Source organism: Rhinoderma darwinii, chromosome 2 (genome assembly GCF_050947455.1).
Source record: "Rhinoderma darwinii isolate aRhiDar2 chromosome 2, aRhiDar2.hap1, whole genome shotgun sequence".
NCBI lineage: Eukaryota > Metazoa > Chordata > Amphibia > Anura > Rhinodermatidae > Rhinoderma > Rhinoderma darwinii.
The window spans coordinates 140271637-140284996 of record NC_134688.1 but is presented as its reverse complement, the minus strand read 5'-3'; the positions used below and the strand labels follow the sequence as shown (position 1 = coordinate 140284996).

The following is a 13360-nucleotide window of genomic DNA, read 5'->3' as shown; positions in this document are numbered from 1 at the left end:
CCATCTTAATAGAACAATTTATTGTGTTCTTGCCAAGAGAGATAAGGCACCTGTAAACCCTGATGTGTGAAGAATTATAATAATGGATTTGGAATGTATTGTATGTCTAATTGGCCGAATTTGAAATATTGTCACATTGCCTCTGATTGGATAACCTGAAGCCTTCACCCCTTTTGTTTTTTTTCTTGACTTTCTTTTTGGGAAAACAAGACACATAGTTTGTTTATTATAAATCAAGGATAGCAAAGAAATGAACGGAAAGTAGATGCAAATGATGCACCCCAAAAAGTCTAGAGACTAAAAATGAACACTAAAAGCATTAATACAAAATGTATTACATTTTTACTTTTTCAGCTCCATGTAGTTTGGTGGGCAGAGACAGAATTTTGAATTCTCTGCAGTTGCCTTGCTGATGGCCCAACTTGCTTCTGATTCTAAAGAAAATATATTAGCTCATAGATCTATATTACAGATTCACTAGTACTGTAGTTCCCTAATACAAGTTATAGCTTCAACTTCATTCAATTTTTTAAGTGAAACCCCAGATGACATATAAAATAATCCCCACCATGCCCTATTCTTCAAGTTTCCTGACAGAAGCTGCCTTATTCTGTTATAAAAGTTAGAGATTGCACCCTTTATAACAGTATTCTTCTATTGCCCCACATGTAATCTCTAACTTGCTTTTTAGAAGAGAAAAGTGCATATTTTGTCGCAAATGTGAAGAATTGTAGAAATCACTGCATGCAGTAGCTCTAGTAACTACATATCCCATAATGCCTTGCTCAGGAATCACATAGGGAGGTGTGGCCAGATTACATTTATCAGTAGCTAATGTTATATAGATGGATCATGTGAAATTACGATCATGATGCTGGATACACATATATTAAGGTCTAAGGCATCGGAAAATACACAGGAGAGGCTGCATACTGGGCATTGTGCAACAGCAGTATTTATGTAAGAGATAGCTTGCTAACTCTATAGAGGCAAAAATGATTGGTTGACATTAGTCTAGATCCTATGCAATGGTCCAGGTTCATTCTGTCTAATATTTTATTATAGAGAAAGCTACAAGGGATAACAGTGGCATCAGATGCCATGGTTACAGATATTAACATAGGAAAATATGTTTTTCATTGGATTTTATCTTATTTCGTGAATAAGAGGGATGATAGATGAATAATTTAAAAAAAATAAAAAAATAAGAAAATAATCAAGTGGTTAGTCCAGTAGCAAGACATTTTATAATACGCTCTTTCGGGGGAATTAACTTATAATTTTTAAGTCCAATGTCTACAGACAAATCAGTCAGAAATCCTTAAACTGTACTGACACAATTCAGATGTTTCCTTTTTGGAAATACGATAGGATTTCCATCCAGTTTTATACAATATTCAAGAAGAAAACGACTGACATTCTCCTGATGTATCCATGAAACAACTCTGTTGTAAAACATGTCCTTTTTCTGTACTAATGACTAGTTAGTTTGCCCATCCTGTGTTATTAAAGCCATTTTCATTGTGAAGCTACAATATCCAATTTACTTGTATTGATCGTCATTTGCAGATGTGTGACGTTGGCGGTTTTCCATCTAGGAAATTGCTCCCAAGCTTACACATAGAAATAAAAAAAATTTATTCTTTGAAAAACAAGAGCATTTATGAGGACACTGCGTACACCCTTCATTGAGAAGTAGCATAATGGGAACAACTCAACTCACTAAAAACAAATATGCGACACATACCACCCATCCTCTATTGCCCTTGGTATCTTGCCATTGGCTCCTGCTCCTAACTTTTAAACAATATTTGATAAATTGTCCCACATTTACTAAGCCTCTCTAATAGTTAGAGTAAACTTATTCAAGGAAGGAACAAAATGAGCCAAACATATCACAGTGGTGCATGATCATTTTGCTGCATCTTGCATGACCTATTATACACTTTTATCTTCCTTATACCACTTTTGATTTGGCTTATTATTGATTTGGCGAGAATTTTGTACCAGTTTTTTGGCGCACAGTCATGGCCCACATTATAATTGCACTAAACTGCGTAAATTTGAACCAAAATTAGTTGAATTTTTTGTCAATTTCTAAACTCAGACACAGTAGTAAAGCTGCACCAATGTCTTAGCAATATAGATTTTTAATAAAGGTATAAAAAAATAAAAGAATATATATATATATATATATATGTACATATTCATATATATATATATATATATATGTACATATTAATATATATATATATATATACATATGTATATATATATATATATATATATTTACACATATATACACATATACAGTCCTAAATAGCAAATTAGGCCACTGCATTTGCAGCAACACAGGAGAAGGGACACAGACGATGTCTGAAAATGTTTGGAGTAGTCACTGTGGCTAGTCCCCTATTCCGTACACTGTGCGGGTTAAATAATGATATATTGTAATAGTTCAGACTTTTACGGATGCGGCGATACCAATTATGTTTAAAATGGGAAAAGGTTTTTTTTTTTAAGTTTTAATTTGAATTTTTATTACATAAAAAAAAAACTAACTTTATTCTACTAATTTCTATTTTTTTTATTAGTCCCCATAGGGAACTTCAACCAGCGATTGTTGGATCGCTTTAATTATATACTGCAATACTAATGTATTGCAAAATACCGTCTTTCTGACAGGCTTCTATTAAGTGCTGCCAGAGGCAGCGCTTAATAGAAGTACAAAGATGGCAGACCTGGGGGCCTTCATTAGGCCCTCAGGCTGCCATAGCAACCATCACCAACCCACAATTGCATTGCGGAGGGTGCGATGATCTGCTAGAGGTGGTCACCTTCCTCTTTCTAATGATTTAAATGCTGCAGTCGCTATTGACTGCAGCATTTAACGGGTTAAACGAGCGGGATCGCGCTCGAGCGTGATCCCGCTTGTTACTGTGAAGTGTCGGCTGTAACATACAGCTGACAACCACAGTGTATGGAGCGTGCTCAGCCCGTGAGCCCGCTCCATACTTCCCCTACCTGGCTATGACGTAGCCATACGTTGAATGTCGGGAAAGGGATAAAGACCGGAGGAAGCCTGCAGTGGGAACTCCTCCATTCGTCATGGAAATGGGGCTAGGTGAGTATTTATTTTTTTTTTTTTAGGAGACACTATGGGGAAATTATACTTTGTACTCGGGACACCATGGTGGCATTACACTGTGTGTGAAGAGCAGAATGGTCGTGTTATACTGTGTGGGAAGGCAATATGGTGGAATTATGCTGTGTGTCACGGCACTATGGGGGCTTTATACTGTGTGTCAGGCCACTATTTGTGGGACACTATATGGGCATTATACTGTGTGGAGAGGCACAATGGTGGCATTATACTGTGTAAGGGAAATACTATGAGGGCATGACACTGTGTGGGGAGGCACTATGGGGCATCATACTCTGTGAGGGGGCACTATGCAGGTATTATACTGTGTGTAAAGGGAACTATGGGGGCATTATACTGTGTGGAGGGCATTACGGAGGCATTATAGGGAGGCACTATGGGGTTATTATACTGTGTGTAAGGGGCACTATGAGGGCATTATACTGTGTAGAGATACATGATAGCATTATACTGTGCATGAGGGCACTTTTGGGGTACTGTGTGTAATGGGCACTGTGTGGGTATTATGCTGCTTGGAGTGCACTATGTGGCATTGTACTGTATGGGGGTACTATAGAAGTGTGATACTATGTAGGGAAACTATGGGGGCATGATATTGTGCGGGGGCACTATCAGGATATGATACTATGTGGGGACACTGGGGGCTATGTACACTGCAGGGGGCACTCTGAGAGAATGATACTGTGTGGGTGCACTGCAGAGGCATGATAGTGTGTGTCAGCAGTATGGGGGCATAATACTGAGTGGGGGTACAAAGGGGGAATGATACCATGTGGGGGCACAATAGAGACAGGATACTGTGTGAGAGGCACTACTGGAGCATGATAATGTGTAGTGACACTATGGGGGCATGATACTGTGTAGGGGCACTATGAGGCATGATACTGTGTAGGGGCACTAAGGTGGCATCATTACTATGAGGGGGTTTGAAGGAAGTATCATCACTGTGTGGGGACACTATTACTGTGTGTCATACAAAGAGGGCACAATGAAAGTGTGTGGGTCCCAAAGGAGTGCTATTGCTGTTTGTTACTCAGAGGAGCACACTATTACTGTGTGTTGGGCAGTGAGAATTGGGTGTGTATGGGTAGAAATTGGGTGGGGTTAGAGACGTGTCTTAACTTTAAAAAAATTGCCTTATTCTCGCTGCATGAGTTGCCCCTCTTTATGACTGTTGAAAGTTGGGAGCTATGCCCTAAAATACAAAACAATGTTGTAAATTATCATATATATAATTAGAGACAATAAAGCTACAAGAAGCTAATTTATTATGTGCAGTATTTTTGGGGGATTGAAGGTTGTAGGAGCATTTGCTTTTCTTCACTGCTCAAACAAATTCTAGAGAAGAAACATTTTATACAGAGGTTAGATAAAGCAAAATAAAGAGTGTGAAGCAAAACTACTGAATGAAAAGTGAGTAAAAGGCGAAGGACACTAGACACTAGGATCTGTAGAAGGGAAGAGTGCATAAAAGAGAGCTTAGAACTGTGACTGACAGTAAAAAAAAATGAGAAGATTCCAAAAAGGAGAGGGTATGTGCACGCCAGATATAAAGCTAAGCACCAGTCATGTGAAGAAAAATAATGTTCATGCGATAAGTTATCCTTTCAGTAAGTTGATCATATTTAATGATGACCTCTCTAAAATATGGTGGCCTCCCTGGTAGTATAAACTTGTCAGTTGCTTAGACAGAGTTTCAGGGAGTATATAACTATGTCAATATTGTTTAAATAACTACAGTAATGTATATACCCTGGAGTCAAATAAATAAAATAATGCAACAAATAAATGTTCTCATAGACTTTTGATGAAACATTTTTTTTGTTAATTCTTTTGCAGGAAAACCTTGCACACTGTAGTGAGATCATAGTCCTAAAACACAGCATGATCTCAGGTTATTAAGCTGCATATGTTCAAGACTCACAACAAGCATAAAGTATTTTTACCTACTGGATGAAGTCACATTTGGCACCATACAATACAAATTTATTCAAAGTGGATTCATGCCCTAAATGTTTCCATCTACTACAATAAATTTATTCTAATACCATACTAATTCCTAAAATATGTACGTTCTTGCAACTGTTAGCCTATAGTTTTCTGGGCTACATAGCAGGAATACATCATGATTAATAACCCATTCACACAGATTTATCTAAAATATTATATGTCCAGTGTTACTTTATACATTTGAGCATTAATCCAAGGGTCCCAAATGGTTATTTTTATCAGTATTTTATTGTAAATTTTGTTTTACAAACATAGAACAAATACAAGCAGTGAATATTATTTTCAGGTACAATACACGTTAAATAATAAGATCATGAAATGAACAATGTCTTTAAATCAAAAGTAGTACCAAAAGAATCCCAGTGGGGGAAAGTATTCAACGATATATACGCTGTTAAATGAATTTAAGGAAGAAGGGTATTGACTTAATCAACATATCAAAACTCCTCCATGGCTGATATATTTTAAGAAAGGAAACTAGTTTGTGACTCCAATGGCATAATTCCTCAAAACTGTATATTTGATCCATTTTAGCTATCTATTGTTCAGCAGTAGGAATCTGAATTAGAAAACCAATGTGTAGGGGGTTAGAATTTCGTTCCCCTCAGTAAAAAAAGAGTAAAAATTAGAGGCTAGTGTATTTAGCAGGAGGAGGAGGGTGGGCTAATCGCAAGGCTACTTTTAGCAAAGGGGAAAGTTGACTACCACAGATACTTTCTGGTGTCATGAAACCTTCACTGCCGCCCTGGTGAAAATCAGTATTCACCATAAAGCTGCACTGTGGGAACTCTTTACTCACACCTGCTTGTCAACCAGGATGGTGCCATTATCTCTGTGAACCACTTTGATTGTGCCTCTTGAGCAATATGAATTCTAAGCTGCAGGTTGTGGGCCACTGCCCTATGGTCTCATGGTGAAAACAATGCCTGAACCTGAAGGGCAAGAGGTGGAAATATTACTTTGAACAGTAGAATTTGTTGCTAGTGTTTGGTAGGGTTTACTTCATGTACACCATTCGACTAAGACTATGCTGTGTCCTACATTATGGAAAATAAAGGACTGCAAATTGTATAATGAGCAGAACTTTAACCTCTATGTATGGAGTTAGCATTTCATCCTTATGATCATATTTGTTACTTTAAGTATTCATGCAGTTTTGGTTGAAGGGGTATTCCCAGAATCAACATTTATCACCTATTTACAGGATAGGTGATAAGGGTCTCATCGCTAAGGGCCCCACTGTTCCTTCTCACTGCAAGACCATAGTAAGGAGAACTTTGGATGGAGCGGCGGACGAGCATGCACGGCTCCGCTTCACATTCAAGAACAGTGCTGGGCTGTTTCCGACAGTCCCATAGGTATTGTAAGGAGCAGCACGGCACATGCTCATTCTCCGCTCCATTCAAGCACAGCACCCTAATTCTAGTGATGGGTGATGTCCCAATGGTGGAGCCCCAGCGATTTGACACTTATAACCTATCCATTGAAAACAATTATTGAAAGAGGTTCACACTTGCTGATCTAAACTGATTGATAGATTGAAAACTGACATAAATGTCCACCAGTCATTAGCCCAAGAACATGCTGATTGTATATGATATTGGTTTTAAGGTGACAATAGTCATTAAATATTTATGGGCACACTTGTCATAAGGTTCTATCAAAATAAAGTTTGTTGGAGATTCCAGACCCTTTTATGACTTGTAATAATGAATCAGTTTGAAGTCTTCCTGCCTAATTCTGTAACTTTATTTAAAGGACGAGTGTCGCAAAAAAAAAATTGTATATATCAATTTGCTTTTAGTGTTTTATTTTAAAAAAAAATTATTTATTTGTGTGTTTGTATTTTACTTTTTTTTATTTTTTTCACTTTTTCTTGTCTATGGGGGCTGCCATTTTTTTTTCCATCTCTGTATGTGTCGATTAACGACACATACAGACATGGAAAAGGGCACATACAGTCCCATAGTGAATGCGAACGGGGCCCGTTCCATCCACTATGCTGTACGCCGTCTGTGTGGGAACGGCGCATGTGCTGCTCCCACACAGTCCAAATTGAAGGTCTTCGGCCGAGCGACGTCCGGCGCCATTTTCTTGTGGACCAGAAGCCGCGGCCGGACAGTAAGATTACTACTTCCGGTCGCGGCTTCCGGACTTGTGCACTTGGAGCGGAGGGAGCAGACGGAGCGGACGGACCGGAGGGAGCGGCGGCGGCAGGAGCAGGTAAGTTAGGTCTGTGTATGTACGTGTTTTACTGTGTGTTTACTACTGTATGTAAACCTACTACACTGTGTGTTAGCTCAAAAAATGGTGACACACAGTGTAGGAGGTTTGACCGTTCAATCCCCTCCTTTCTCCTGGCACTAGCCAGGATAAAGGAGGGGGGATTCTGTGAGCTCACTAGAGCGAGTGTGTATTCTCAAATTTTGCAGCATAAAGCTATGGTGATTCTAACTGCTCTTTCCAAAAAAAAAATTTTAAACTCTTTAAGACTTTACGCATTATTTATAATTCAACAGGTAATTTCACTTTTCTTATTATTAGACTCCATTTGACTTAGCTAAACCTTCTTTTACAGCTTAGCTAGCAATTAATTGCACATATCTTTCTCTTTAGTAGTACTTGATATTTAAATTTACTGCTTCTCAGTGTAATCCTTATTATCCTGTCAGCAAGTAATGTAGACCCAAAGTCATGTTGTCCTTGCATTGATGGTACCAGTGTTTTGGTGTGATCTTCTCCACTTCATTGCTTATTACTACTGCAGCTCTTGAAGTCTTAAATAAGGATATAATGCAGAAATAAATATGTTACTTTTAATTTAAGTTTAGATGTTTATTTATATAAATTGTTAATTTATTACATATATTGGAAAAATTTAAAATATTGGATGACTACACGACTCAATGCTAGAATAGCTGTTTTCTGTTTATCTCACCTTCCAAAAACAGGGATGAAAATTCATCAAAATGTCATATGTACCACAAAATTGTAGTAATGCAAACTAGAAGTCATCTCACAGTCATGGAATGCCACGACAGAAAGAAAATAATTTTGCAAAATATAAGTTTTTTTTTATTGTGTAAATTAGAAAAATACAACAAAACGATATACATTTGGTATTGTCATAATCGTAATGACCCATAGAATTAAGTTAACATATAATTTATACCGCATGGGGAATGCCGCAAAAATCAATACAAAAGAAAAAACAGCAAAATTTGTGTTTTTTATTTCTCCCTCTAAAAATTAATACAAGTTAATGAATACATCATATGAACCCCAAAGTGATTCCTTTAAAAACTACAACTCGTCCTACAAGGTCTCATACAGCTTCATTGAAGAAAAAATAAAAAGTTGTGACCACTAGAACACAGAGAGAGGGACAAAAATTACTGGCCCTTAAAGGGGTTGTCCAGTTTCAGCAAATTAATGTTATATTTTGTATGATTAAAATTCAATAAAATTTTTCAATATACATTCTATATCGATTCCTCACGAAAGGCTCCAGCGGATGGAGCTGAAACGTTGTACGGGCAATAAAGTATCCACCTTTTTCACCTAAACTATTGGAGTTGCTGCTCATTTTTTTATTCCTATCTATCCATCCATCTATCTATCTATCTATCTATCTATCTATCTATCTATCTATCTATCTATCTATCTATCTATCTATCATCTATCTATCTATCTATCTATCTATCTATCTATCTATCTATCTATCTATCTATCTATCTATCTATCTATCTATCTATCTATCCATCCACCCATCCATCCATCCACCCACCCATCCATCCATCCATCCATCCAGCCATCCATCCATCCATCCATCCATCCATCCATCTATCTATCTATCTATCTATCTATCTATCTATCTATCTATCTATCTATCTATCTATCTATCTATCTATCTATCTATCTATCTATCTATCTAGATATATACATATATCTATAGATATAAATGCAGCAATGTATATATATATATATATATATACACACACACACATACACAGAAGCAGCAGCAGCATGGAGGAGATTATATAGCAGTAATCAGAAGTGTAGCTATGAATGCAGCATTGGGGTGAGACAGTTACACTTGAAAGGAAGCTGGGGCGTCTGTCTGTGTCTTTTTCACTCTGCTTCTGCACCCCCATCCCCTCTCCATAGACTTGTTTTGACAGGCAGTGCAATGACACACCCCTGCAGTCCCTCTGTATCTGAGGAAAGATTTTGCTTGTCAACAGTGGTGGACAGCAGATTACAGGAAGGGACACACCTAGTGACACTAATTTCACACAGAATTTGCATTGATAAATAAAAAAAATTGTAGCAGTAAGTAAATAAGAAAGTTGATATATATCAGGTATTCTATAAGATTAGCATATGTTGTTTGAATAGTTAGTGTCTATTTAAAGCAAATGAGTTACAGTATGTGCCAACTATATTTACTTGAGACAAAAATCTACAATAAAAATAAGTTACATTTTTGGAAGAGTTTTTCCAATTTTAAGGTGACTGTTATAGGGTTAACGGTTTGCCCGACTGATGCATTTTTGCTTTGTTGTCCTTCCAATCCCATTGACTTTGGAATTTAAAAAAAATCAATGTAAGAAAATAATGTTTATTTTAGAGGTATATGCTTTTTCTTACATTTTGCGATCAATGGATGCAAACAATCTGTACAGCACATACTATCATACAGACTTAAAAGATGCTAGCGTGCCATAATAGTGAATTTCTTTGTCAATATAAGAAAGTGTAAGCCTAAACTGCAGTATATAGTCTACTTCACATCATTTTCTTAAGTTCTTTAGTAGAGCATTTTAGAAGGTAGAAATGTGCTTCAGTTAGTCAAAATGTGTAAGTTTTTATTTGATACCCATATTTATATATATTTTTTTTATGTTTCTATCCTTTATGCAGATGGACCTCTTGGACCTAGAGGATTAGCTGAAGCTACTGAAATGTGTACCCAAGAATGCCTGATTTTGGGCCACTCTGATAATTGCTGGATGCCTCCGACTCTGGGACCTTACCAGCAACCAAAATCACCTCTTTCCACATTTGCACCTCAAAAAGATTGGCTGAAAAAGGACAAATTGGTTAATGGACATACATTGACAAAAACATGGAAAGAAGATAGCAACAAAAACCAGTTCAATGACCGAAACCAATATGGCAGTACTGATGGACTATTTACAAGTGGAAATCATATGAGTGACATTCCTTTGGCTAATTTAAAGTCCTACAAGCAAGTCTCAGGTGCTCTGGATAGCCCAAAGGAGCAGCAACTATAAACATGTCTTTTTTGGACCAGTGACTTTAGCCAAACTAGGTTTGCTATAATTGTGTGTTCAGAGCTTCATGTACTGAGTAGACCTCTAGAACTATGCGACATATAACAAAAATATGCATACTTTTGTGTTAGCACCATTGATAACATGGTGTTCTACTATATGTGAATAAATATATTTCTAGATTTGTGATTATTTTGGTGAATGGAGTTAAAAACTCTGTTGTTATTTTTTTTCCTTTTTTTTTTCCAAGATTTATTTTTACCCTGGACTGCTGCTACAGACTGCAGGAGACATCTTGCTGTAAAGATATAGGAATAGGGGAAAGACAGAACTCAATGTGGATTTTTGTAGTTGAGAAGCATATCAAATAAGATTAATTGTGCTCTTGTTGTTGTTGATATGTGCTGGAACAGTTATACTTGACATCATACTTCAAAACAAACCAGCTAAATCTTTAAAGATGAAACCTATTGTGCTATTAATAATGTTAGTGGACACTTGTATGTCATTCAGTGTTCAAATACCTGTAAATAGAAGCAAGTTACTACTAACAATTTTGTGTACTTATAAAGTTCACTTATATACTGTAGCATCATTTTGTGTCAAGGTTGCATTCTGCAGTATTTTCTTCTTTTCATTTTTTATGTTTTTTCAAGTGTTGAGTGTTTCAGTGTTTTATGTCTAACATATAATAACTTAAAACACTTGTGTTAAAATATAGAAGATCATGTTTTAGTGTGGTAGGAATGTATGATGGCCATTTAGCAATTAAATTGTTCTCTAAAAGAGTTAACTTGATAATGCATAAATATATCCTTAAAGTTAAGAATTTAGACAATATGTCAAATCTAAAAGAAAGAGAAGTATTTTTATTAAATACAATTGAAAATAAGACATATTATACCCTGCAATAAACTCATCTTATAGTCCTAATGTTGTTGATCTAGTAGCGAAAACAGTTTTATTGCTAATATGGCACCCTTTGTTGTTAGTGTGCTGTAATAACACAAGTGTTTTTTCTTAGATCATTAGCCACAAAATATTAAATGTGTTGTGATTCCATAGTATAACTGGGCATTCTACTAGTAGGCCAATTGGCAGAAAAGGTTAGATATCAATTTATGTTGTTCAATAATGTTTGTTGAAATCATTGGCCAATGCCTGGCAGGAAAAAATATCATATCACTGTTTAGCCAAAAGTGATTCTGATGTTCATAGAATCTCAGTTGCACGTAGCCATAAATTGGAACATTTTATCAAAGTTTTAGTTAAGGCATGACAGACAATTTAAACAAATAAATAGCATGCAAAATTCCTTACTGAAAATAAATATCTTATGCCACTATTAAACATCTATGAAGAGTTTGTTAATTGGATGGTTCTTTTTGTTTTCTTTTTTTAAAGAAATATATTTTGTGTATAGCAACTCACGATTTTATCCACAATTTAGGCGTGACAAGGGGAAAGGGTGCATTGCTTTTTTGCAGTAATTTGTCAGTTTGTGAGGGGTGTTTGATGACTATGACAGAATACGTATCTAACCAGTTATCCTTGTTACTGCTTTGCCAGTTCAAAGTTATTTACAGTTATTTAGCTCTTGCAATAAATGTTTTAAAATCAAAGCGTGTTTTCTGTTTTTCTGGGATTTATAGTTGCTCTATGTTTCTCTGGTTTCATATTTTAGACTGAGACCTCATGCACACTGCCGTGCCCGTAATCACGGCCCGCGATTGTGGGCGCGGCCGGCCCCCGACAGCCGTGGGACGCATTATTGGGCCATGGGAGCATGGCCCGTAAAAACGAAAAGTAGGACGTGCTCCATATTTCCCAGCACTGTTCTATGGCACGGACACCCTTCCGTAACAATACAGAAAGATATCCGCCGCCAATAGAACCGGGTCTCAGAACACACAGTGCATCGCAGCTTGCTTCATTTAAGGCTGCATAGGCACAGACTGGTCAGAGTGTCCAAATTGACTCCAGTCCACTACTGAAAGTGCCTACAATGGGCATGTGAGCATCAAAACTGGACCATGGAGCAATGAAAGAAGGTGGCCTGGTCTGATGAATCACATTTTCTTTTACATCATGTGCATTGCCAGGTGATAGTGCATTTCTTACCTGGGGAAGAGATGGTACCAGGATGAATCGGTTGAGACAGAACAACATAGCTTCTATATATATATGATACATAGAAACTGTATCTTAAAAAGTAAAAAAAAATAATAATAAAAGTGATTTGGGATGTTGCTTAAACACACAAAATACATTCATTTTATAATTTAAAAAAAAGGCTTACAGAGCTGTACATAGCGTATAACGCTCTGCCGTAACTATTAGTCGGATTGCGCTAAGTCTTTGGCGATAGCGAAGTAACTGTATGTTGGATGTCACCAAGAGGTTATAAATAGGGCAACTCCAGCTTGTTCTACTATCCATTGTCCCATTAAAATTTAAATCAGATCAAAGACTTAATTGTAGGATACAACCACCATAAGTAAAAAAGATCCACCCCCCCCCCCCCCATCATCTCACAGTCTCTCCAACATAAGTTGGAACTGAGGATGTAAAATTTAGCCACTTTCACTGGTGATCGGTACCATCTTAGTGGTATTTTTTTTTATTTGTTCAATATGTTTAACACAATGAGTATGGGTGAGGGACCATATATTTGCTTCACACCAGTAATCATGGGAAAAGGATTTCCCCAGGTCTCTTTCCAATCTATACATGTAATCAATTTTGTAGGGTTCATGTATCATATTGAGTTCTTTATCAATAAATAAAAGGCCACCCTCTATCTTGAACCTGGGCAAAAAATTGGTATAATTAGGGGCTTTAGATACTTGTCCTATTTTTCACTACTACGTTATATTTTAGTAACACTCCT

General features: G+C 36.8%; 1 protein-coding gene across 3 annotated transcripts in view; it reads left to right on the top strand.

Annotated features, from left to right (window-relative positions):
• The window catches only part of PCDH9 (protocadherin 9), a 2039570-nt gene extending 2027478 nt beyond the window's left edge, over positions 1-12092 (top strand). For 2 of the 3 annotated variants that reach the window (XM_075852315.1, XM_075852313.1), the window contains exon 6: positions 10097-12092. In XM_075852315.1, the coding sequence (XP_075708430.1) occupies positions 10097-10470 (374 nt within the window). In that variant the 3' untranslated portion in view covers positions 10471-12092. The remainder of the gene's footprint in view (positions 1-10096) is intronic. The other variant, XM_075852316.1, reaches the window with a different exon arrangement.
• The last annotated feature ends 1268 nt before the right edge of the window (positions 12093-13360 follow it).